General features: G+C 38.6%; 2 protein-coding genes across 2 annotated transcripts; one reads left to right on the top strand and one right to left on the bottom strand.

The window, feature by feature from the left end:
• Positions 1 to 1,681: 1,681 nt before the first annotated feature.
• LOC136678540 (polymeric immunoglobulin receptor-like) lies at positions 1,682 to 26,341 on the bottom strand. The gene is made up of 10 exons (XM_066656587.1): positions 26,218 to 26,341; positions 25,787 to 26,122; positions 23,179 to 23,207; positions 12,600 to 12,912; positions 12,182 to 12,498; positions 3,089 to 3,137; positions 2,533 to 2,847; positions 2,140 to 2,430; positions 1,964 to 2,023; positions 1,682 to 1,891 (listed from the first exon to the last, which is right to left on the bottom strand). The coding sequence occupies exons 1-10, from the start codon at positions 26,339 to 26,341 to the stop codon at positions 1,845 to 1,847; spliced, it is 1,881 nt and encodes a 626-aa protein (XP_066512684.1). The 3' UTR covers positions 1,682 to 1,844.
• On the top strand, positions 18,852 to 20,887 carry LOC136677817 (polymeric immunoglobulin receptor-like). The gene is made up of 7 exons (XM_066655468.1): positions 18,852 to 18,894; positions 19,179 to 19,499; positions 19,602 to 19,892; positions 20,005 to 20,046; positions 20,461 to 20,517; positions 20,695 to 20,716; positions 20,854 to 20,887. Exons 1-7 carry the CDS (start codon positions 18,852 to 18,854, stop codon positions 20,885 to 20,887), a joined length of 810 nt encoding a protein of 269 aa, XP_066511565.1.
• Positions 26,342 to 27,371: the final 1,030 nt, after the last annotated feature.

Raw genomic sequence — 27,371 nt, 5'->3', positions numbered from 1 at the left:
CCAATGACAAAATACACTATGATACACAATACTAATTACTGCACTATGTGTTTGAACACTAGAACTCAAACAACATGAAGCCACCCATCATTCACAGCACTTACTGTGTAAATTGCTGAGTTACTGCTCCTCTCTGTGGTCTCTGTTTGATTTGCTTCTGAGAAATGGAATGAGTGGATCACATTACAAAGGTAGGTGTAAAACAGTGTACATTTGGTTAAAAAGCCTGAGCCTATAAAGAAAATGTCAGACTTATACTTACTGGTATGTTTTCTTGATATGAATCTTATGACACAGATCAGGAACAGCAGCAGTCCGAGGCCCACAGGTAGTAGAGTCCAGATAAGCTTTGAGTTTCCATTGCTGCTGTGAATAAAGTTACATGACCTTTGTAAATTGTTCATTAAAGAGACCCTCAATGAAGCATGTAAAATTCATTATCACACTATAATGCCTTAAAGCACTAACAGACTGAAATCGGATATCCTTCATTTTATCCTGTGTATAATTACAACCACACAATAATATCATTTTCAGTGCACAAAAAATTAAAATTTTTATATAATGTATGAAATACTTGCTCTTGTTGTCAGTTGAGTTATTTACATATTCAGAAGAATCTTCTGCAGAGGAGGCAGTTTTTACTGAAAAAAAAGCTGTTTTTTTGCTAGAAGCATAAGAAAAAAATTACACAGAGGTGTGAATATACAGGGTGAGTCAAAAATCAAATTACACCCTTTTATTTTGTTTGATATTGCTACATGACCACGTTCCCATTGGAAAAACTTTTCCCCTTGATCCAATATGGCCACCTTCAAGATGGTAGCCTTGTTCCGAAACTAGCCTAAAAGATAGGCTCCCTCACAAATTACTTGCTGGCGTATTCAGATAAAAGTGTGTCCTGCACCTTTTGACTCACCCTGTACAAAAGGCTTTAAAGGCTAACTAAAGGAGATTTAACTACACAAATGGTTTATTTGATGGAAAGACCAGCTACACTTTCCAAATGGCATCGAAACACTAGTCAAAACCAAGGAATATCCATCCATTCATTGTCTTTATCTACTTATCCAATTTAGGGTCCCTGTGTGTCCAGTGCCTATCTGGAAGCACTGGGCACAAAGGGGTAATACATCCTGGACCAGATGGCAGTCCTTCAGAGGGCGACACACACTCACACCTATGGACACCTTTGAGTAGTCGATCCACCTACTATTGTGTGTTTTTGAGGGAGGAAACCAGAGCACCTGAGGAAAGCCACAGAGGCACGTGGAGAACACACCAACTCATCATAGACATTCACAAAAAGCAGGTCATGCAGCCTGTGATAGAAACGCTAACTGTTGCGTTATCATACTGCCCAAATCAAGGAACACTCTAAGCTAATGTAAGATACACCCATAGATGACTCAGGCCTTCAGCAATGCACACACAGTCCACAGGGCAATTCATAATGGATCATTATGTAATATATAAGGTTAGAGGTGTTAAATTGGAATTTCTTTTCTAGAACTAATAATCTAATATCGAAACCTGACCTCACTAATATTCTTATAACTAAAGGCAATCATGCTTTTACAGCAATGTTCTCTCTAGTGTAAAGCCTTCCTAAAACATAGTTCCTCCAGAAATTAGTCTCTGACCTAAGGCTGTTAGAGCTTGCACTGCCATACAGAAGAATATTTTGTATATGCTTCATTACTTCATTTCACACTTGGTTGACACTTGTACGTCTTAGGGAAGTGTTTTTTTTTTTTTCAGAAAATACCATTGCAGTTCTGCAAAAAAGCACGGGGTAAAAGTATGCTACACTGAAGTGTGAAAGTGTAGCGGAACTTCACTACTCACTGATTTGCTGTTGTTGAGGGTCCATTTTTAGTCGTTGTAACACCTAGAAAAACAAATATTAATTGTTTTAATTTTAAATAATTTAATCAATTCTAACACAATATTGTGATCATACCTGATGTGGTCTCACTGATACTGGTCACAGTTGAGGATATTGTAGTCACAGCTGTAGTTGCTGTTGAAAATAAGAAATGACATTATTCAAGGCCAGATGTGTGTCATAAGAGATCTGCAGATGTACATCCATTGCTGTCTGGTTCTGGGCAGTGTTTCAGATGCAAATAATCTTACTTGTAGGTCTTTCAGTGACATTGAGGTAAACAGTAACTCCCACTTTTCCTGCACTGAACCAGTACCAGCCAGCATCACTCTTCTTCAGTCCACTCATCTCCACACTGACCGCTCCTCTCCCATCATCACTGATCTGCACTGCTGGATTCTGGGATGTTAAGCAGCTCCAGTCTCTAAATCTGCACCACTGCTTCTGTTTATTCTTATAATCAGTTCTGTAGAGACACTGGACACTGACACTGTCCCCTTCCTGACCACTCACTCTGCTGTTTATCACAAACACAGCAGGATCTGAATAAAGGGGCAGAGAATGAGTGCTGTAAACACGTCCTCCATCAAACAAGCTTTAAGTTACAGTGAACAGGTTCTACTTCACACAGAGAGACTTCTTACCTGCACTGACCGTCAGGGACAAATAATCACTGTCATCTGAACCGCCTTTGATTTCCACAGCGCACCAATAATCTCCAGAGTCAGAGTTTCGGAGACTGTTGAGTTCCACAGTAAACATATTCTGGGTCGGATAATCAGTGACTGATGTTCTTCCTCTTGTTTTTGTACGGGCTACTATTCCACAGGAGCTCCAGTACTTCCCCTTACACCAGTATTTAGGGTTTGATTTGTATTTTCCATTATAAAAACATGGAATGGTGAGAGATCCTCCACTTTTTACAGCTAAATTTTTCAGTGTCTTCACACTCTCAGACTCTACAGAGAAGAAGTCAAATGGTACAACAGTGTTACTCCGACTCAGGAACTGCTTCAGAACTATATCAGAGGAATAAACTGGTCATAACTGAGCAAACACATTTCACCCTCGTCCTAAATGTTATTATTCAGTATCCACTCTGCACCCTGGAGCAGGTGAGTTAATCAAAGTGTATTTAAAGCAGAGAGAGAGTGAAGAACACACCTCCAGTGCACAGGAATGATGCAGCATTGATCTTACCTGAGATGTAGAGGAAGAACACAGAGAGAATTAAAGAACTCATGAGGGAGTAGAAGTGCATCTTTCTGTAAGAGGCTCCAGAGACAAATACTCTTCCTGCCTCTGAGTGAAGTACATTTGACTGAAGTGTTCTTCCTGTTTCTGACCCTCTCCTGCTCTGTATTGGTTCTGATTGGTTAAAAATATATATATTGATTTATTATTATGTGAATTAAAAAAGAGAATAAATCAAATATAATTCAGGTTTAAACTGGTTTAAAGTGTTAACCTAGTTCTGATCTAGATATTTTATTTAAAAAATTCGTAATGAATGACTGTGAGAGTTCATTACTCTTATTTCTGTTTTTCTCAAATCCTTCACTTACCGGAGCAGGAATAAAGGGAGAAGGTTAATCCTGATTTGTGGAACAGGCCGTGTCCAGAAACCTTAATTTTTGCTGTGTTTTCATACGGACCCTCCCCTGTTCCTAAGTACGGAGTCCGAACACTGGAGGAGCTTCCAGTGAAGGACACATCAGTGTACACTGCCCAAAAAAGTTACACATTTCAGTTTTACCTAACCGTGTTCACAACAGAGAGGGTAGTCAGCCACGAGCACATGGTTCAACCAAGCTTTATATTCTGGTTTGTGTGTGTGTGTGTGTGTGTGTGTGTTATTACAGTCATTGCTGGATCACAGTGCTGCAGTTTGTCTCTTTTCTCTTTTCCAGTCAAACGCCCTTGAGTGCCCTCTATCGGCCGTTAGTGCAGCCTTCACTGAGAGCGACAATGACCCAGGATCAGCACAGATCTATTACACAAAACCCTTTAAGAAGGAAAGTCATTTTTGTTTATAACCTTTTGACATTGGGAAGGGAGAGGTATTAACATGTAAATACTTTGTTTGTCCTTTTCTATATAGGTTTTATGGTGCTGATGTTATCAAAGTGTAGACTTTAAGAAGAATTTCAAAACACGGGGCTCCATTAGGGACTGGGCTCTGCTTGTTTCCTCGATTCCTCAACAATTTTCTGGATATAGAGAGGGAGAGTAAGAAATGAGGGGAGGGACAGGGGGACTAGCAAACATTTCTGGACGCAGTCAGTGTTCTCTGACTTAAAACAACCTGAATCTTTTTATACTTCAGTGTTTTATAGTCTGCTGCTGCCCCCTGTTGGTGAGTTGGAAACGTTGCAGCTGCAAAGTAATCTGGAGTTGAAAAAAGTACAACCCTGCACTGATCCACAGTCAGTAGCAGCAAGTGCTGAAATGAGGAAGAGCTCTGAAATAGAGCTGCTTCAATCAGAATATGATATTTCACTCATTGAGAAAGTATTTATCTCTGGAGCCTCTTATAGAAAGATGTACTTCTACTCCCTCATGAGTTCTTTAATTCTCTCTGTGTTCTTCCTCTACATCTCAGGTAAGATCAATGCTGCATCATTCCTGTGCACTGGAGGTGTTTTTTGTGATTTTCAGTCTTTCACTGATTTAAATGTGCTTCATAAACATTTTATTGCAGTGTTGCTTCAGTCTAACAAACCCATACTCTTCACTGTGAAATGACACTGATGAGGTTTTACTAATAAATAAAGGGTTAATAATAAAAGAAGTGTGAATAAAGCTACTGGAGGGTTGTAGATTGTACTTCTTAATTTACATATTTCTGCACAAGCCTGGTTCCCCTTTGTACACTCATACAAAAATATTTTTTCTCATGTTGAAATTATTTATTTATTTATTTTTATTATTATTTTTATTTGGCAGTACAGTGCTCTACAGAGGGACGTCATAACACATTTTCTAAAAAGAAGTATCTGTAAAGCAGTTCTGTCACCAATAGAGTCACAGTGGCAGAATACATGAGGTGAGCAAATTAAACAGGAGGTTTAATAGTTTGTAACATGAGATTTGTCATGATGAAAGTATAATGTGTGTGTGTGTGTGTGTGTGTGTTGTCCTGTTACTGTTTTTAACAAAGTACTGTGTAAATGACTATAAATATACATACTCTATTTATGTAACTTAATAACAATCTACAGACTATCACACAACGTCTCATCATGTTCGTACAGTGAAATTAAATATATTTTATCTTAATAGAGAGCAGTCTTTCACCAATCAGTCATAAATTTATGAACACATTCCTGGTTCTACACTCTGTCCATACTCTCAGCTTAACTGATCACACAGGACCTTTAGTCACGCATGGGTTGTTTGCCACTTTTTACCCTATTTTTCCAATAGCAGGGACCCAACAAGTCCACCACAGATCGGGTGTGATTTTGGTGTCAAGATCGCTTTCAAGAGGCTACTCAGGGGTTGAGCTGACCGCTGTCTTAGGCAACCAAGGCTAAGCACGAAAGCGGTTGTAAGCAGCCCTTAAATAGGGAAATGATCAGGCGTTGGGTGATGAACGCAATTACTGGGGAGTAGACCTTTGCCTCCCTCTAGTGGACAAAGACAGCATAGCAGTCAGCCCAGCCTCTGAGTAGCCTCTTGAAAGAAATCTTTACGAGGGCAGCGCCCCCGCCACCAAAATAATACTCGCTCCTTGGTGGTCTTCTATTTAATATTCTAACTTCTATTGAAAAATAGGGTAAAAAAGTGTAAAAACAACCTGTGTGTGACTAATATGGTTTTTGGCGATTTTGGCAGAGAATATTTGGCAAATTGTTCATGGGCGCAACCCATACTCAGCTCTACTGCTCATCCCACAAATGCATGTTCCTTACAAATGTGGCTCCATTTAGGGAAATTAACAGGCTTTACAACGGTATCAGATTCATTCCCAAGAAGCATTGTTTCAATAAAGAGATAATCTACTAAACACAAATTTCCTTACTTTTTGTGCTATGTTTATTTTGGTCTCTGTGTTAAATGAAGCTAAAAAGGGGAAAATGCCCCTGCTCCACTCACTAAATTACTGCTGGTTTTCTCACAGAAATTTAAAAACATTGTGATGCTGGGAGCACATTAACTTGTGAACAACAAATGTTCTTAATGTAGTGTTCTCTGAGGTGTTTGTACCTGAGTGTGGAAATCTCCAGAATAGCAGCAGCTGGACACAACAACATTGAGCCAAATCAACAGCCATCAAAACCTGCTTGTACTGTTACTTATATTTTGCTCTTTTGCACCTCACCTCTATTTCAAATCTCTGTGTTTTTCTGAATTCAGCTGCACTTCCCTTAACAGCTGTGTAGTTGCTGGTTGCAGTAGGTAAAGAGCAGAGAAGCTTTATGTAAATGATAATATTTGAGTTGTTGAGTTTGGCACTCACTGTGTTCACATCTCAGGAGGAATAGAAAGCACACTTCTACACATTTACACACTTAATGTTAAACTTTGTTTAATGTAACAATTAAAGCACTAAATATGGGCTGTGAAACAGCACAACTTTCCCCAAATATGTTAAACTTAGCATTTAAAAAGCCTCAAGTACTGAATAAATATGTTAATAATATTTTATTAATTATTTTAAAAGCAAGTGTTAAAAAATGATAAATGCACAAAGTTCACAGAATTTAAAACTAGAGTTGGAGAACAGAGGTAATGGGCCATTTACAGAAAACTGTTTCAAGACCCTGCAGTGGTCAGAAGGAATAGAAGGTGATGACTATGGGCTCTCCTAAAATATGTGATGAATTAATGTATTCACCAATGCACATATTTACTTTAATGTATGAAAACTACACATGGGTATATCATAGTAATCTTTACATCCACTTCACTGTACACTGTGATGTGAATACTTCTATTAAAGCTGTGAAATTATGTTTTTTTTGTATTTTGTGATGAATTCTTTGATTTGTTTGAACTGAACTGCAGCATCCTTCTTCTTCGTAAATGATGTGGCCTGGTATTTTGTTCAGAAATATAGCCACGCACAACTGCAATCAGCACAGAAACAATTAGAAACATTCTAAAAAGTGTAATAAACCCATCAGATAATAAATTATACTGTATTTTGACTCACCTCTTACAGAGTTTTACATCACTTCATCGTCCCCGGCAGCTGGAGAGAGTTGGAAAATGGAAACGCTTTAGAAATAAAAGGATCTCTCTGCTTGCTTTAAATCTAAACTGAAATCTAATTTATGACATTAAAGTCACTTACAGTTGTATTTTTGTAAGTTGAGGCTACATTGACGTAGATAGAATCAGTTTCCTGAGCTGCTGCAGATGAAGGCTGTGGATAGTTATTACTATTGATAAGTCAGTCTGATAATGTTTCAGTAATCATATACATTATTGAGGTGTCAACTGCAGAATTCTGTTACATTTTAATACTTAATTTGGATTTGACTTGTAAAATCCAAAACCTTTACAAAGTTCATGATTAAATTCACAATATACATTTCTCATGGATAGAGGTAACATTGTCTTCTCCATATATACAGCACAGGCTCCCTGTAACTGCTAAGACAGAGCAGTACTTCACTAACTTCTTGGCCTTGCTCTTTCCCAATCCTACAATCTGTAGACCACTCACTCACACCTACAGACACTTTTATGAGTCCCAATCCACCCACCAACGTGTGTCTTTGAACCGTGGGAAGAAAACAGAGCACCCAGAAGAAACCCATGCAGACACAGGGAGAACACACCAAACTCCTCACACACAGTCACCCGGAGCAGGACTTGAACCCACAACTTGTGACTGTGTCACTACCTGCTGCACCACCATGCCGCTCTTAGTCTGATGCCAGTGAGGAGCAATTACTATCAGAACTGGATCAAAGTTCATTCTGGTTACTGTCCTCTACCATACACCTGTAAATCAGAAAAAGCTGGCACTGGGTGGAGAATTCAAAATAAGAACAAAGTAATTTTTAAATTTGCACAGACTTTGTGAACAAAATATCAATGTTTTAATTTCTACTATTTCATGCATCCACTCTGTGATTAGGGCATTTTAGGGAGAGTATAGAGGGACAAGAATTGTTTTTAAGAGTGGATATAACCACTCTTTTTTTAGCATTAACTTTGTTCTAGCATTAACTTTAATGTTAAAAGATGCAAACTGCTGCCTCCTAGAAGAGACCTTTTTAAGGACGTCAATGCTCATTTCAACAAGACAACGCTCAAAGCCACGGCTGTGAAAGAAGAAGGTGCAGGGGCTGACTTGGCCTTCTTTTAAACTGATCTGTTCCCAAAAGAGAATGTGTGACACATTCTGAAACACAAGAAAAGACAAGCAAGATCTATATACTGCTGCATAGGCTAAGATTGGTTTGCAGGAAACACAAAACCAACACCTGAAACAATTTATCACAAGGTGTCATTTACTGCATGTATTTCAGCTGTTGTGGAAGAGAAAGGCAGATTTCTGAAGTTGTGAACACTTTGCTGTCAAACCTTTTTCTATAATCTGTTGTAGCATTTAAATTAGTTTATTTTGAAAACACAACATATTTAATTAGGTATAATATGAAATAATGTGCTTTTTTAATGGTTTTTCAGTGTAAAACAGGCCAAAGATAATTTATAGAACCATTCTGGCTTTTTTTTTTATATAAAAAGCGATGCATAAAACCACAATAACAGAAAAAAACATGATACAATAAAGTCACAGACACCTTTCTCAGTCTCTTAATGTTTCAGTGATCAAATAAAGTTTAAAGGCAGATGAATGGTCTTACCTTCCTTTTTTTGGGTTTCATCTTAGTGTATGTCTTTGAATCTTCAGATGGCTATTAAACACACACACACACACACACACACACCAGCCTTACTATTGTTTAAACAACCAAAATCATTTTACTGAGAAATGGGCTTCAAAACCTGCAAATCTAAAGCCAGAGAAGAACAGCAGTGACAGTACAAATCTATGAGAGAGCTGAGAGCAAGGCAAATACACACAGAAAAGCTGTAAACATTGCATTATTCTGCATTTATAGCTAATAAACTTTAATAACATAAAGAAAAGAGAACACAGACATGGCAAAGGAAAACACATCAGCAAGATGCATAGCTCAAAAATAATAACTCTATCTGAGCAGGGGAGTATCCAAGAGAAACAACGAGCACAAAAGAGCCACTTATCAGCATTAATACTGACTGTTTGAACTGTGGTGTCACTGATCCTCTCTCTGGTCTCGGCTGGATCTGTTTGTAGTTGGTGAAGTAGTGATGGAACGGAATAAAGTACATAATATAGAATAGAAAAGTTTATTATTATAAGCAGTGGTTAGAACAGTTTGAAATGTGTGGATTAAAATCAGAACAAATATTTGACTATTATCCTCATGAACATAGAATTTTGTAAATAAACTCCTAATAAATTCCCAATATAATTCCTATATATATGTGTAGCATCATATGGAATGACTCATGTGCCATTAGGAATTTGGAAAGTTATATATTCTCATCATCAAAAAACAATGTTCCCAAAGAAGGGTCAGATTACAATGATGTTCTGAAGGAAGATAAAGAAAACCAGGAGCAATACATTATTAAGTATTTAGACTGATATGGGCAATATTTACTGAGCTACACATACAGAATTAGTGTCTTTCAGTATGCTAATGCTATGCCAGACTTCTTCATATGTGGCTGACAAATGCATCCAGAATAGGTTGCATTTAAGCAGAAAACCTCAACCTTTACATTAGGAATATTTCTTTAAAAGGTTTGTATTGACCAGTATCGATAGTACACTATGTTCACTGAGGAGAGCTTAGACACAAATGCAAGACCAAGATGCAAAGTGTTACAGATTAGTGCGTATTTATTAACAGCTTCATATGACCCTCCACCGTTGTTTGTAATTCTGTGTCTGAGAAAAATATCAGGAAAAAAAACAAAATCCATCCAGACCTTGCAAATAGCGTATACGTCATTAGATGTCACAACAAGCAAGAAAAACAACTGCAATAGAACCATTTCCCATTTTCCTTTACTCTGGCCACATTTATCCATTTTTAAAAATCGAGTCTTTCACGTGTCTGTGTATCAGAAAGTTTGTTTAAATCATCACTACACAGGCAGACACGGTTCATGTGCGTATATGTTTCGAGTGTCCCTCTTATGAAAGACACGTAAAATTTTGTCATGATAATGTGACCAAAAAAGAACACCTTTACATGCTTCTCATGGTTTCCACCTTAAATCTGGGCATTACATATCCATAATAGGACTTACATCACACATTGTAGCTGACAACATAATATTTCTTTAGCTAGCTCTATCTAAACACACTCGAGTTTTTCTTCACAAAGTAAATGATTCAGGAAAAAAAAACCTTGAAAGAATTGGCCCCATAATACTTTTATTAGACAGTTTAGCAACTTTCTAAACAGAAAGGATCCTAATAAAAGCAGAGACTCAACACAAGCTCCTGAGAGAGCACACAGACACAGACTCAGGAATAGGGTGCATGTGAGAAGTTTTCTTATTGTTATAAATGTATTAAATGTATAGATTATATGCATAACAGAAACAATTTGTAAAATACTTCAATTACAATGTGAACTAACAGAGAGTAACTGCGACTAAGAAACCAGAATGATATTGTGAAAGAAATACCAAGTAAAATGTCGCCAAAAGTTAAGCCAACTCTACAATGCGGGTTTGAGCTTAAAGTCAGTCCTATTACATCACTTCCTCTCCTATTCACAGTGTCAGAACTCGTGTGCTCTGCTGAGCTACAGGTGGCAGTTTGTCGACTCAATGAGCCAATCAGAAATAAGCAAAGGTTCAGCTGGCTCAGCGTGCTTTGTGGGTGGGCAGAGAGGATATTTGGGTGGGCAATGGCAACCCCTTCTCAACCCTCACCACCACCCACAGAGCAGGTGTTCTGACGAGCTGTGCTACCTTGTCGGAATGTGCTGCCATAGCGTACTGTTATATGTACAGTTGCTTAAATAAAACAGTAGGTGAGACTCATATAAGCTAAATGTAGTTCATCAGAAATGCTGTATAAGCAGGAGATATGCACAGCATAAATCTCCTTATTAAAAAATGATAGGGCAATTACAGTGATAAGAAATGCTTTTATATATATATATATTTTTTTTTTTTTAATTTTTTTTTTTTTACATTCAATTAGTCGTGTACAATTTTGCAACACTCAAGAAAATAATAATGGTAAACAAATATAAAAGAGATTTATCACGTAAAATACCACATTTTTGGGTCTGAGCATGTGCAGAGCTGCAAAGTAGCACATTTCGACAAGGTAGCACAACTCGTCAGAACACCGGCCCTGGTTTTACTGCTGGCTGAGCATTAAACTTGAATCATTCAGATGTCCCACGATGTCAAACCTATTCACCAGGTTTCCTTCCTGTCAAATGATTCTGGGTGCAACTATTTATTTATTTAGATTATGAGTTTATTCTAGAGGGTGTAATAACCTTAAACAGGATTACTCACTGATCTGTTGTTATACACAACCATGATGTATCAAATTTTTGAAGTGTTTCTTTATCACTGCTCTATTTTCTAGAACTGACCCTGTTCCACATTTATTATAATGTATTGCAGGCATCAGTTTCAGAATGAGATTTCCAAATAAAAGTTTGGAAATGTCGTACTATTTTTGTTGAAATACAGATCAATACAGCTCCTATGACAATAGAAGACAGGGAACACTTACTGAACATTCTTCTCAACAGGTAGGTCACAACGCTGACCAAAAGTCCGAGTCCTGCAGCCAGTAGAATCCAGAGAAACATGGTGTTTCCACTTCTGCAATGAATGAAGACACATGATATGATTAAACTAGCATTGCTTACACACCCTGGGCACATTTAACCTGAAGGAAACACATCTTTTATTTTTCTTTGAGTGAATTACTTATTTTGCTTTGTTCTGCTTTTGCTCGAGCCATTTACTCTGTCAGAAGTCACTGCAGAAAAGGAGGCTGTTCTTCTGTTAAAAGCAAACGAAGGGAAAGTGTGAAATTCAGCTGTTTTTAAAGGTAAATGTCACATAATGAAGGTCATTACTTACAGTGTAGTCCCTGATTTTCTTGTCATAGCTGTAGAACATGGAACACAGATTACATAAATGAATTACAGTATTTTAATGATTTTGCAACATATAAAATAGTCTCTTTGGCTTTATAATACAAGAAAATTTACAGCAGGATGATCAGGAAATATGGGCAGTATTTCTGATAGATGTGATCTTACTTGTAGGTCTTTCAGTAACAGTGAGGTGAACAGTAACTCCCACTTCTCCTGCACTGAACCAGTACCAGCCAGCATCACTCTTCTTCAGTCCACTCATCTCCACACTGACCGCTCCTCTCCCATCATCACTGATCTGCACTGCTGAATTCTGGGATGTTAAGCAGCTCCAGTCTCTAAATCTGCACCACCGCTTCTGTTTATTCTTATAATCAGTTCTGTAGAGACACTGGACACTGACATTGCCCCCTTCCTGACCACTCACTCTGCTGTTGTTCACAGACACAGCAGGGTCTGAATAAAGAGGCAGAGAATGAGTGCTGTAAACACGTCCTCCATCAAACAAGCTTTAAGTTACAGTGAACAGGTTCTACTTCACACAGAGAGATTCTTACCTGCACTGACCGTCAGGTACAAATAATCACCGTCATCTGAACCACCTTTGATTTCCACAGCGCACCAATAATATTCAGAGTCAGAGTCTTGGAGACTGTTGAGTTCCACAGTAAACATATTCTGGGTCGGATAATCAGTGACTGATGTTCTTCCACTTGTGTTTGTATGGGCTACTATTCCACAGGAGCTCCAGTAATAGCCCTTACACCAGTATTTAGGGTTTGATTTGTATTGTTCATCATAAAAACAAGGAATGGTGAGAGATACTCCTCTTTTTACAGCTACATTCCTCAGTGTCTTCACACTCTCAGACTCTACAGAGAAGAAGTCAAATGGTACAACAGTGTTACTCCGACTCAGGAACTGCTTCAGAACTATATCAGAGGAATAAACTGGTCATAACTGAGCAAACACATTTCACCCTCGTCCTAAATGTTATTATTCAGTATCCACTCTGCACCCTGGAGCAGGTGAGTTAATCAAAGTGTATTTAAAGCAGTGAGAGAGTGAAGAACACACCTCCAGTGCACAGGAATGATGCAGCATTGATCTTACCTGAGATGTAGAGGAAGAACACAGAGAGAATTAAAGAACTCATGAGGGAGTAGAAGTGCATCTTTCTGTAAGAGGCTCCAGAGACAAATACACTTCCTGCCTCTGAATAAAATACATTTGACTGAAGTGTTCTTCCTGTTTCTGACCCTCTCCTGCTCTGAATAGATAGGTTATATGGCTAAAAGCTAGCCATTTAGATGCAAATGATTTTATGATATTTTTCTAGGAGGAATTGAATCATGCTTTAAATTCTTTGTGTGTATTAAAACAGGAAAGTGTGTATTTGGTGTATTTTGTACCTGACAAAAATACAAAATGTGATGTATAAGGCTGTGCACAAGTGGGAGTAAACTAGTGAACTGACATGAGATTGACTTTAGGAGAGTTATGTGTATCCTCCTCCAAAATGTACATAGTTCAGTTTCTGTAGTGCTGAGCCCAGAATAGCAATGACAGAGGCTGTGTTCTCCCTGTTACAGGTCAGTGAAAAAAGCAAGGTCCATTAAGACATGGATGAGTGAGTTTGTTGTGGAAGAACTTGGCCTGCACAGTGTCATGACCTCAAACAGATAGCCTTTGGGATGAATTAGTGTGAAGACCATGTCTGACCTCACAAATGCGCTTCCCATAAACACATTCATAAACCTAGAACAATTATATCGTGAATGAAACTTCTGTTTTTGGTAGCACTGTGTTTAAAAGCAATCTACAGAGAGATGTAATGAAAAAATGAAAAAATGAAGACCTGCCTTCTTTTTCTTACACACAGTAGTGTACATTTCTGCATCTTCACCTGTAGTGTTCTGTTTTATACACACACACCCACACACACACACACACACACACACACACACACACAATACCAATGACAAAATATGATGATAAAAAGGCACATTACTAACAGCTGCACTGTGTTTGAACACTAGAACTCAAACAACATGAAACCACTGGTCACTCACAGCACTTACAGTGTGAACTGCTGAGTTACTGCTCCTCTCTGTGATATCTTTTTGATTTGCTTCTGTTATAGAGAGATTGACCAAAAAGAGCACATTATACTCATAGATAAGTGTCAAACAGTGTAAATTAGACAAAAGCCCTTAATGTCAGATGAATATTTACTTGACCGTTCTCTCAACATGGAGGTTGTAATCCAGACCAGGACAAGCAGCAGTCCAAGGCCTACAGCCAGTAGAAACAAGCTAAGCTTGCCGTTTCTATTCCTGCAGTGAACGGAGACACATGACATGTTCAAGTTATTTAATGAACAAATAAAATGATAAAAATATATTTTGTGGCATCACCAGAAATGGGTATAATCAAGGACATCAACAACACATAAGCTCTAAATATCCTTTAAACAGACCCCAAAGAATGGACAGGGGAAACTATGGGAGTTCTCCCAATTCCACCCAGACTCTGATACATATATAAGATACATTTCTTTATCACACAGTAATATACTTTTAACTTAAGAATTTTAAAACAGGTTCTTCAGTTTCTGAAATACAGATATAATAAACAACATTTAATAATATGTGGGAATTACTTGTCTTGTTTTTTCGTAATGTCACTTGATTGGACACCAGGTTCAGAAGTGGTTTTTGCAGGAGAGGCTGGTTTTACTAATAACAAAGCAGTTGTCCTGCAAACATGCAAAATAAACAAATAAATAAAAGTAGTCTAGAAATAATTTGGACATACAATGCATTAGAGCTGCTTATATTTCTTGTACTTACTGAATAAGAAAGAAACATTGCATTGTCATAGAGTAATATGACTGATTTAAAACTGTGAGTGTATACTTCAAATAGGGTTAAAATCTTATAGTTCTGAATACTTATCATGCTTCATCTCACACTTGCTTGAAATATGAACATTCACAGAAGTTATTTGTGTAGAATGTGCAGCAGCTTTTTTTTTTCTTTTTTCTTTGCACAAGCAAATGGCAAAACCATGCGAAAGTGTAGCTGTATTAGAACATCACTACTTACTGATTTGCTGTTGTTGATTCTGCATTTCTGATAGATGTGATATTACTTGTAGGTCTTTCAGTGACAGTGAGGTGAACAGTAACTCCCACTTCTCCTGCACTGAACCAGTACCAGCCAGCATCACTCTTCTTCAGTCCACTCATCTCCACACTGACCGCTCCTCTCCCATCATCACTGATCTGCACTGCTGAATTCTGGGATGTTAAGCAGCTCCAGTCTCTAAATCTGCACCACTGTTTCTGTTTATTCTTATAATCAGTTCTGTAGAGACACTGGACACTGACACTGCCCCCTTCCTGACCACTCACTCTGCTGTTGTTCACAGACACAGCAGGATCTGAATAAAGAGGCAGAGAATGAGTGCTGTAAACACGCCCTCCATCAAACAAGCTTTAAGTTACAGTGAACAGGTTCTACTTCACACAGATAGACTTCTTACCTGCACTGACCGTCAGGTACAAAAAATCACCGTCATCTGGTGTCCATTTATCTCCAATTTCCACAGCGCACCAATAATATCCAGAGTCAGAGTCTTGGAGACTTGAGATCCACAGTAAACATATTCTGGGTCGGATAATCAGTGACTGATGTTCTTATTGATGTTACTGATGTTCTTATGATTCACTAGTTGTGAATTCATTATTTAAACCAGTGAAATGTATTGACCGACGGCACGGTGGCGAAAACACTCAGTGTCACTGTTACACAGCTTCAGGGTCGAGCCCCGCTCCAGGTGACGGTCTGTGAGGAGTTTGGTGGGTTCCTTTGTCCGATGTTCTGCCACGGTCCAGAAACACGTTGGTACATGGATTGGTTGCTCAATAAGTGCCCAGGCATGAGTGAATGTGAAAGCGCCCCCTCCAGAGTATATTCCCGCCTTGCACCTGTAGTGATTCCAGGTAGTTTCCCGACCCACCGGATAAGCGGTTACAGACAATAAATGAATGAATAACGTATTGACGTTCAAACAAAATATTTGTATTATTCAAAGCTCCCTAAATAGCATTTCATACAATTTACGGTGGCGCAGCAGGAGTCCACTTCTTACAGCTACATTCTTCAGTGTCTTCATACTCTCAGACTCTCCAGGTAAACGAAACAGTACATTATTAATTCATTTTCTGACTTCTGTGGGCCTCCTGCCTGGATTCACTGGGTATAAAGCAAGACTACACATGAGACAGGGTGCAAGTCCAACACAGAGCATTTCACACACCCCACATTCACACCCATGGTCAGTTCTGCACACTCCATCCACCTTTAAATATATGTGTGTGGACTCTGGGAGAACTCCTGAGCACATGGAGGAAACCCAGGCAGACACAGTGAGAACAAACTAAACTCCTCACAGACAGTGAGCGAAGGTGAGCACTAAACCCACAACTTCAGAACCCTGGAGCTGTGTTGCCGTGACAATAACTGTTGCGTTACCGTGCCCACAAAATAATAAATGAAATAAAAATTCATTATTGAAAATGATTGCATTTATATTTATTCGAGAGAAGCATGACGTATTCATCCTCAGATTAAATGACTATTTTATAACAAAATTAAGAGTGCTTTTATCGAATAAATGAGATCAAGCAGAGGCGAATATAGTTTATACCACTTTTAATTGAGATAACATCTGTACTGCTGAGGTATTTTACACAATCTTTCATGGCTGTATTGTTTTAATAACTCAGTAAGGTTTTGTTTCTACCAGACAAACAAGGCTCCACCACCTCATCAGGTATTATTAGGGATTAATCATTCACAGCTCTGCAGCCACACTCACTTGTAATTATAGAACTACTAAGTATAGTTTTATGTTACATAGACAGATAAAATAAACATGGTATGTGTAAGATACAGATGTATGCTAAGCGTAGGAGATCATGACCACTTGATGAAGCAGATGACAGTTGTGCACAGAGAGTGTGTATAAAAAGCATGAATGTCATGAATGTCACCAAGCTCAATGGCAGTAGTATAGAGGGGTATAAACCCTCAAAGCTTTGGGCTGTGGAGCACGGATGTGGTGTTTCCTGAAGTCACACAGCCCCATTCAGTACATTCTGGGCTAAGCTGGATTGGCTATTGTGATTCAGAACTAATAATCTAACACCTGCACCTGCCCTAGTGCTAGAGAATTAAAAAACTAATGATGGAGCAAATGTGCATCTTTCTGTAAGAGGCTCCAGAGACAAATACTCTTCCTGCCTCTGAGTGAAGCAGCTCCACCTCAGTGTGCTTCCTCTTTTCCTCTTAATTTATTTTCTACAATGGGCAAACTTTAAATATTTTTTTTGCTATGTACAGATTTTCCAGATATAGAGACAATTCACATGTCCTCTGGCGGAATCTTGTTTGAGTAAATAGCTTTACACAGCACTATCACTGTATTTATTACAATTCAGTGCATGAATAACCATTATATTTACAACCCCAAATAACAGTGAACTGTCTGTGAACTGTGCTCTTCTCTCCAGTGCAGCGCCGACAGACTCTGAATGATTTTAAGGGAGGTATGAAGGAATCTTATTTAACGGGTTTAAGGGAGGAGTAATCGTATAAAAGGCGTCTGAGATCATGCTGCTATTGCCCCCTTCTGGTGGATCTGAAATATTACAACTGTCATTTTGTGCAGCAAATCTCCAACTGATAACAGAAGTTCACAGTGAGTCCTATAACCACCATGTGTCAGTATCCTGAGCTGCTCCACACCTACAAATATTTAATGTACATTGTGATTAAAAAAAAGACCAGTTCAGAGAATGTTTAGAGGAAAAGGACAGTCCACTGCACATTCTGAGGAAGCTTAGGTCCATGTCTTTTGTGTTCTATGCTCTACATCAGACGCTAGAGGTCACTATTAAACAGTAGAAAGGAAGAGACAGTCATTTTGACCTTTTTGAAATCTTGAGATTATAATAACTTTCACATAATAACCCCCCCCCCCCTCCAAATTCCAAAATAGCTGTGACTTTAATTATATTGGAGTATATTTTAATCTAACATTGTTTTGAAATTAATATTAAAAGTCACAAAAGTGTTCTGAGCACATAAACCAGGAAAGACCAGGTCATGAAGAAGAATCACATGAATGATGCAAAGAATGCTCAAGCAGTGCTCCACTCCACATTTTGGATTATGTATTATGTATATAAATAAAAAGTATAAATAGTATAATAACTAGTACTGCACATTAAATATCAATAAATAAATTCTCATTAATACAATTTATTATTGTCTTTATGACATTTATGACTTATTGTAACAAAATGAATGTATTTATTTATACATGCTCTAAGATATCATCAATACGCATGAAAATATTGAATGGTCAAAATGACCATGGTGCTTGTTCTAGTAGTTACGGAATCCTGTCCATTCAAGTGTTAAAGCACAGTTCGAGACAACCGTGTGTGTGTGTGTGTGTGTGTGTGTAAAGTGTAAAGACTACACTGTGCATTGAAGCTTTATGTCCATACTAGTTGCCAAGCTAGTGTTTATATCTACTACAGAAGGTAGTACACCTAGTACACAATCACAGTGAGCACGAGAAGTGGAATTACTGCTGATTATGATCAGCTTCTGTGATGAGAAATATTAAGAATCTGAATTAACAGGAAGAACTCTGAAGTGGAGCTGCTTCACTCAGAGGCAGGAAGAGTATTTGTCGCTGGAGCCTCGTACAGAAAGACACACTTTTACTCCCTCATGAGTTCTTTAATTCTCTCCGTGTTCTTCCTCTGTATCTCAGGTAAGATCAAAGCTGCATCATTCCTGTGCACTGTACACATTCACCTCTTTAAACATTCTTTTATTAACTCATCAATTTCAGGGGATTTTTATTACACACTTAAAGTTATTAACAACTGGGTTAAAATCAGATGATTACATTTTTTCCTTCATTTATTTTTGTTCATTAGTCTTTAGTCACACACAAAAAACACATTGTATATTTAACTGAGAAAGCATTTTTCAAAATAGAGCTTTAAATAAACTTCCTTTTTGTTTTGTTTTATTGCTACTTCTTCTCTGTAGAGTCTGAGAGTGTGAAGACACTGAGGAATGTAGCTGTAAAAAGTGGAGGATCTCTCACCATTCCATGTTTTTATGATGAAAAATACAAATCAAACCCTAAATACTGGTGTAAGGGGTATTACTGGTACTCCTGTGGAATAGTAGCCCGTACAAACACAAGTGGAAGAACATCAGTCACTGATTATCCGACCCAGAATATGTTTACTGTGGAACTCAACAGTCTCCAAGACTCTGACTCTGGAGATTATAGATGCACTGTGGAAATTGGAGATAAATGGACCGTAGATGACAGTCATTATTTGTACCTGATGGTCAGTGCAGGTAAGAAGTCTCTCTGTGTGAAGTAGAACCTGTTCACTGTAACTTAAAGCTTGTTTGATGGAGGACGTGTTTACAGCACTCATTCTCTGCCTCTTTATTCAGATCCTGCTGTGTCTGTGATAAACAGCAGAGTGAGTGGTCAGGAAGGGGGCAGTGTCAGTGTCCAGTGTCTCTACAGAACTGATTATAAGAATAAACAGAAGCAGTGGTGCAGATTTAGAGACTGGAGCTGCTTAACATCCCAGAATTCAGCAGTGCAGATCAGTGATGATGGGAGAGGAGTGGTCAGTGTGGAGATGAGTGGGCTGAAGAAGAGTGATGCTGGCTGGTACTGGTTCAGTGCAGGAGAAGTGGGAGTTACTGTTCACCTCACTGTCACTGAAAGACCTACAAGTAAGATCACATCTATCAGAAATACTGCCCATATCTGCTGATTGTCCTGCTGTAACAATATCCCACTAACATCTTTCCTCTTGTTTTCTGTCATTAACAACTGTGATGGCAGCTTCTGGCAGTCCGAAAACAGAGGACATTGTGATCAGTCGAGGTAAAGGCAGTCACTTTTTCTTATCAGTAAATAGTGGAAGTTAAAGACACAAGGGCAGCAAAGTGTGAAACAGATAATGACACTGTCACACAGCTAGAGTTCTGGGGTTGTGGGTTCAATATCTACTTCCTGTCACTGTCTGTGACTTTGGTGTGTTCTCCTTGTGTCTGTGTGGGTTTATTCTTTGTGCTCCAGTTTTTCCTCACAACACCTGTATGTTAATTGGATATTAAGTGTTTGAGCAACAGAGTGAGTTTGTGTAACTGTCCACAGTTGTGATTGTGTGAATGACTGTGTGATGCACTTATAATAAGCCATTATACATATGTATAGATGTTTATTTCAGCTTTAAATAAGTGTTGTGTCCTCTGCAGCACTTCTATAAAGAGTTTATCTGATTTCTTATGTTAACAGCAGCAGATACGACAGCCTTCAAAGGCAAACAAACTGAGGAAATGGTGGACACTCCAGGTACAAACACCTACATTTCTCTTTGATCAACAAAACCTGAACCTGTAATAAGTATTTAAACATTTCTACAAGTATTAGATACTTTGTTTTAAAACAGTAGCTTTATGGTTGCTGTTTATTCTGCTGCATTCTGACTGTGTTAATGACAAAGTTTTCATTTCTTGATTCTTCGTACAGCAACAGAGACATGTTTGCACACGTAAGTACGAACACAGTGAAAATACTGAGGGTAACAAGGTCAGTGTTGATCAGTACAGTACATGCAGACGCTCTGAAATAGAACTTAAACCTATCACAGTACCATTCATTAAATTTCTGTTCTATGTTCTGTTTCAGGGAGTCAGAACAGTTCTGTGTGGCACGCAACTGATTCAACACATGCTGTGATCCTGGAGCTGTTAAGCAATAAGCAGCAATTTAAAAAATAATTTTGAAATCTTTAGATAAACCACGAATGTGTGAGTGTGTGTGTTGCCCTGTGAAGGACTGGCGTCCCCTCCAGGGTGTATTCCCGCCTTGCCCAATGATTTCAGGTAGGCTCTGGACCCACCCTGACCCTGAACTGGATAAGCGGATACAGATAATGGATGGATGGATAGATAAACCACTTTACTCAACTGCTTCATTATCTCTTGTATCTGGCATACTTTATTTATCTGTTTATGCTTTATAACCTATTATAATCATTCATTCATTCATTCATTATCCAACCAACGAATCAGCTCAGGTTTACTGCATCCTTCTATGATCACTTACAGTTCAGTTGGTGGAAGATCCTTTATAAGCTGATACATGCTTATTAAGGAAAATATATGCTTTGTGGCTTAATTTAGCCTGTGCTCTGTTATTGTGCTGTAAATGTTCATTAAGACCACACTGTATTCATCCTTGCTCTTATATTTTATAAATGTGTGCTAAAGTATTTATTTTATGGCAGTAGTATTTTTACTTTGAGTTTCATTGTGTTCTGTTGTTTGTAATACTATTGTTCCTATAAAATGATTAAAAACTATTTAAAGTATCACAGCTATTATTATTGTGAAGTGTAAAAATGCCGTGTTCATATTCAGTAGCAGTAGAGCCCTCATCTCTTCAAGGGGTGATATAAAGTGGGCAGCAAGTCTGACGAGTTCAGTATGGCACAATTGTCCTTACATCTCAGGTGGAATATTTGACGTATAAAGTTCTATGCAAAAGTCAAATATATTTTATTTAATGGGTGCAGCCCTCTACAGAAACACACTTCTGCACATTTATGGCACTTTTTCACTGCATAGAACCTACACGACTCGGCACGGCTCTTACTTTTCCACTGGCCAAATCTGGTCTCTGGAGCTGGGTTGGTTTTCAGTCCCAGCGAGCTCGGGGTTCCAACCGTGCCGAGTAGGAACTAAATGGTGACGTGTAAACTCTGCAGAGCGCTGATTGGCCAGAGCCATGTCAATCACCAAGAAATGCAGAGCTCGTTCAAATCCAGCACAAACTGTTGCTTGTAAAATCTCTAAAAGCTCAGCAGTTTTCACATTTATTTTTATCGGACTCACAGAGGCAGCTCGTAACTTTACCCTATGAGGTGTTTTGAAGAGGTTTATATGCTCCTTGGGCCGATGGCCGACAAAATTTCCAGTGATAGCCAAACGCTAAAGTGAAACTGATCTGTGAGAACTGGGGTGCAGAGCCGAGTTTAGTCCAAAAAATGCAACAATGCTTGAATACACGATGTGTAAACAGCACCGAACTTTACTGCTGCCATTGTTGTGGTTTTTAAGCGATTCTTGTTAGAGACGAGGTTTTGCAACATCACCGGCCCTGCCAGTAGAAAAGCTACAAGCTTTAAGCGAGCCGAGTCATGTAGAGACGGACCCATGCAGTGGAGAAGTGACATTACACATTTATTGTAGTAACATATTTCCATTTATGTATGTAAAATAGGCCACAAGTATATAGTTGTCAAACAGTTCCAGGGTCCTGGAGTTGTGGGTTTAGGCCCTGCCTCAGGTCACTGTCTGTGAGGAGGTTTGTTCACAATTACAGCTGTGTACATCTGGAATCAAAACCGACAACAAAATAAGAGCAGAAGGCTGAAAAGCATTTTAAAAAATAATAAATTAAGGTGTAGATCACTGCATCATCCCCGGCTGCTGGAGAGAGCTGAAAAATGGACCGCTTTAGAATTAAAGAATAATCTCATCTCTTTCAATAACTAAGCAGACGAAGGCTATGGACACACAGGATTTTACTAACTCAAAACTCTATGATCCACAATAGTTAAAGTCATTATTGTTTATACACACATTCAACACATGGATATAAACATAAATACAATCACATCAGCAACCCCTGATTCAGTGTCTTAATGATTCAGTGATCAAATACAGTTTAAATTTGATGGATGTGAAAAATAAGACTTACATTCTTTTTCTGGGTCACAGTACTGTATATCACTGAGTCTTCTGCTTCAGCTGTAGAGGTCTCTTTCACACACACACACACACACACACACACACACACACACACACACACACACACACACACACACAAACCAGTGACAAAATCTGAAGCCAAATACACAACTGCAACTACTAACTACTGCAACGTGTTAAACAGCAAACCTCAGAAAACATGAAGTCACCCATCACTCAGAGCACTTACTGTGTGAACTGCAGAGTTACTGCTGCTCTCTCTGGTCTCTGTTTGATTTGCTTCTGTTAGAGAGAGATGGAGTGAGTAGAGCACATTACACATTATTAGTCACCAATTAAAGACAGACGTAAAGAGAATTGAATAAATACTTAGGCTTGTTTAAGTTTAGCAACATTAGCATCCAACCCCATCACTAAAATAAAAAATAACAAAGCATAAAAAACCTGTCATGGCTGATTGACAGCATCTGAGGTAAACAGAAAACGGTGTAGTTTTGATGGAAAAGCCTGTAAAAGAATGACTTGATGATGAACACTTACTGAACACTGTTTTTTTCAACTTGAAGGTTATAACGCAGAAGAGGAGCAGGAGTCCGAGGCCTACAGCCAGTAAAATAAAGAGCAGCTTGGATTTTCCATTGCTGCAGTAAATGAAGACACATGACCTGTGTAAGTTATTCATTAAACAAAAGTAAGAACCATCATAAAGCCTATAATATGAACACAATAATGTATTTTTAACTAAAGTGTTTCCAAGCACTCGCTGCCATACACACAGTTAAATCAGTCTCTGACATACAGAATCAATAAATTCTTCCATACAGTGCCTTGCGAAAGTATTCGGCTCCCTTGAACTTTTCAACCTTTTGCCACGTTTCAGGCTTCAAAGAAAGATAAAATTTAAATTTTTTGTGAAGAATCAACAACAAGTGGGACACAATCGTGAAGTGGAATTAAATTTATTTGATGTGTCAAATTTTTTAACAAATAAAAAACTGAAAAGTGGGGCGTGCAATATTATTCGGCCCCCTTGCGTTAATACTTTGTAGCGCCACCTTTTGCTGCGATTACAGCTGCAAGTCGCTTGGGGTCTTTATCAGTTTTGCACATCGAGAGACTGAAATTCTTGCCCATTCTTCCTTGCAAAACAGCTCAAGCTCAGTGAGGTTGGATGGAGAGCGTTTGTGAACAGCAGTCTTCAGCTCTTTCCACAGATTCTCAATTGGATTCAGGTCTGGACTTTGACTTGGCCATTCCAACACCTGGATAGTTTTTTGTGAACCATTCCATTCTAGATTTGGCTTTATGTTTTGGATCATTGTCTTGTTGGAAGATAAATCCCAGTCTCAGGTCTCTTGCAGGTTTTCTTCTAGAATGGTCCTGTATTTGGCCCCATCCATCTTCCCATCAATTTTGACCATCTTCCCTGTCCCCGCTGACGAAAAGCAGGCCCAAACCATGATGCTGCCACCACCCTGTTTGACAGTGGGGATGGTGTGTTCAGGGTGATGAGCTGTGTTGCTTTTACACCAAACATGTCGTTTTGCATTGTGGCCAATGATTTTGGTTTTATCTGACCAGAGCACCTTCTTCCACATGTTTGGTGTGTATCCCAGGTGGCTTGTGGCAAACTTTAAACAAGACTTTTTATGGATATCTTTGAGAAATGACTTTCTTCTTGCCACTCTTCCATAAAGGCCAGATTTGTGCAGTGTATGACTGATTATTGTCCTATGGACAGACTCTCCCACCTCAGCTATAGATCTCTGCAGTTCATCCAGAGTGATCATGGGCCTCTTGGTTGCATCTCTGATCAGTCTTCTCTTTGTTCGAGATGAAAGTTTAGAGGAACAGCCAGGTCTTTGTAGATTTGCAGTGGTCTAATACTCCTTCCATTTCAATATGATTAATTGCACAGTGCTCCTTGGGATGTTTAAACCTTGGGAAATCTTTTTATATCCAAATCCGGCTTTAAACGTCTCCACAACAGTATCTTGGACCTGCCTGGTGTGTTCCTTGGTCTTCATGATGCTCAGTCATTTGGGACAACATTGGATCATTCAGAAATCCTCACTGAACTTCTGGAGTGAGTTTGCTGCACTGAAAGTAAAGGGGCCGAATAATATTGCACGCCCCACTTTTCAGTTTTTTATTTGTTAAAAAAGTTTGACACATCCAATACATTTCATTCCACTTGTTGTTGATTCTTCACAAAATATTAACATTTTATATCTTTATGGTTGAATCTTAGCTTAAAATGTTCAAGTGGAATGAATACTTTCGCAAGGCACTATATATTCACAAATACTTTTTTGGCCCAATCTCCTTGTTGCTTGTGTGGTAAACTTGTCCAGGAGTTGTTTCTGCAGAGGAGGCTGATTTTACTGCAGAGAAAGCTGTTGTTGTGCAAGAAGCAAAAAGAAAATGTGGTAACTGTTTTTAAAAACATAACCATACATGTCTTGCATTATCTCACACTCACTTGGACCTTGTACATTCACAAATGTTATTTTGGAGATTGGGCAGCTGCTTTTAAGCAAAAAAAGCAAAGTGTAAAAGCCTGCTACAGTGAGGCATGAATGTGTAGAACTTCACTACTTACTGATATGTTGTGGTTAAATTTGTATTTCTGGATAAAGGTAAGGAACCTAGAAAAACAAACAAACATTGTCTAATAATTCATTTAAATTTGATCTATTCCAGTGTGATTTGTAATTATAACTGTGACCTCAGATGCTGGTTTTCTCAGTTGAGGAAATTGTAGTCACAGCTGCTGTTGCTGTTGAAAAGGAGAAATAAACTGATGTTAATGGCACAGTTACAGCAGGACGGTCAGCAGATATGGCCAGTGTTTCTGATAGATGTGATCTTACTTGTAGGTCTTTCAGTGACAGTGAGGTGAACAGTAACTCCCACTTCTCCTGCACTGAACCAGTACCAGCCAGCATCACTCTTCTTCAGTCCACTCATCTCCACACTGACCGGTCCTCTCCCATCATCACTGACCAACACTGCTGAACTCTGGGATGTGTAAGTCCTCCCCCCATTGTAGCAGCGCCAGTCTCTAAATCTGCACCACTGCTTCTGTGTATTTTTATAAGCAGTTCTGTAGAGACACTGGACACTGACACTGCCCCCTTCCTGACCACTCACTCTGCTGTTTATCACAGACACAGCAGGATCTGAATAAAGAGGCAGAGAATGAGTGCTGTAAACATGTCAAACAAGCTTTAAGTTACAGTGAACAGATTCTACTTCACACAGAGAGACTTCTTACCTGCACTGACCGTCAGGTACAAATAATCACCATTATCTAGGGTCTCATCCCCTCCAATTTCCACAGCGCACCAATAATATCCAGAGTCAGAGTCTTGGAGACTGTTGAGTTCCACAGTAAACATATTCTGGGTCGGATAATCAGTGACTGATGTTCTTCCACTTGTGTTTGTACAGGCTACTATTCCACAGGAGCTCCAGTAATACCCCTTACACCAGTATTTAGGGTTTGATTTGTATTGTTCATCATAAAAACATGGAATGGTGACAGATTCTCCTCTTTTTACAGCTACATTCCTCAGTGTCTTCACACTCTCAGACTCTACAGAGAAGAAGCAACAAAAAAAGGAAGTTTATTTAAAGCTCTATTTTGAAAAATGCTTTCTCGGTTACATATACAATGTGTTTTTTTTGTGTGACTAAAAACTAATGAACAAAAATAAATGAGGAAAAAAATTAATCATTGGCTGATTTTAACCCAGTTTAACCCATAATTTTAAGAGTGTAATAAAAATCCCCTGAAATTGATGAGTTAATAAAAGAATGTTTAAAGAGGTAAATGTGTACAGAAAAGAAGTCACCTCCAGTGCACAGGAATGATGCAGCATTGATCTTACCTGAGATGTAGAGGAAGAACACAGAGAGAATTAAAGAACTCATGAGGGAGTAGAAGTGCATCTTTCTGTAAGAGGCTCCAGAGACAAATACTCTTCCTGCCTCTGAGTGAAGTACATTTGACTGAAGTGTCCTTCCTGTTTCTGACCCTCACGTTGCTCTAAACTGATTGGTTAAAAATATGAATGATCATTTGATCATCATTTAATGATTATGATGTTTTAGTCAATTAATCAAATTATTATAGTATGAATAAAAAAATAATAAAATGGCTTATTTTTAATGGTTTAAATATTGACCGAGATTTGCTAAATTTACTTCCGCTTTAAATGGTGCAGCATTTTGACATTTTAATCAGTGTTTATGTAACAGGCCCCTAGTGAGTGGGCTGCCAACAGATTACATCCTGAAAAGAAACAGGAAAATCGGGAGACGGACGACAGTAGTGTGTTTCCTTCTCCAGCTTCTGCCGAGTCTGAAGACGGTAGCTGAAGCCACACTAAGCCGTCTCACTAGGGAGTAGGTGCCCCCTTGTGGCGT

Source organism: Hoplias malabaricus, chromosome Y, assembly GCF_029633855.1.
Source record: "Hoplias malabaricus isolate fHopMal1 chromosome Y, fHopMal1.hap1, whole genome shotgun sequence".
Taxonomy (NCBI): Eukaryota; Metazoa; Chordata; class Actinopteri; order Characiformes; family Erythrinidae; genus Hoplias; species Hoplias malabaricus.
Note: the sequence above shows the minus strand (reverse complement) of the source record. Positions and strands in the feature narration are given on the sequence as shown.

Coding starts and splice junctions, on each gene's coding strand:
- LOC136678540 (XM_066656587.1), bottom strand. CDS start 26,341: ATGTTTACTGTGGAACTCAACAGTCTCCAAGACTCTGACTCTGGATAT. Junction 12,499..12,599: donor GTACCTGACGGTCAGTGCAG/GTAAGAATCTCT, acceptor CTCTTTATTCAG/ACCCTGCTGTGTCTGTGAAC. Junction 2,848..3,088: donor GTTCTTCCTCTACATCTCAG/GTAAGATCAATG, acceptor TCTTCTCTGTAG/AGTCTGAGAGTGTGAAGACA.
- LOC136677817 (XM_066655468.1), top strand. CDS start 18,852: ATGAGTTCTTTAATTCTCTCCGTGTTCTTCCTCTGTATCTCAG. Junction 19,500..19,601: donor GTACCTGATGGTCAGTGCAG/GTAAGAAGTCTC, acceptor CTCTTTATTCAG/ATCCTGCTGTGTCTGTGATA. Junction 20,047..20,460: donor GGACATTGTGATCAGTCGAG/GTAAAGGCAGTC, acceptor TTATGTTAACAG/CAGCAGATACGACAGCCTTC.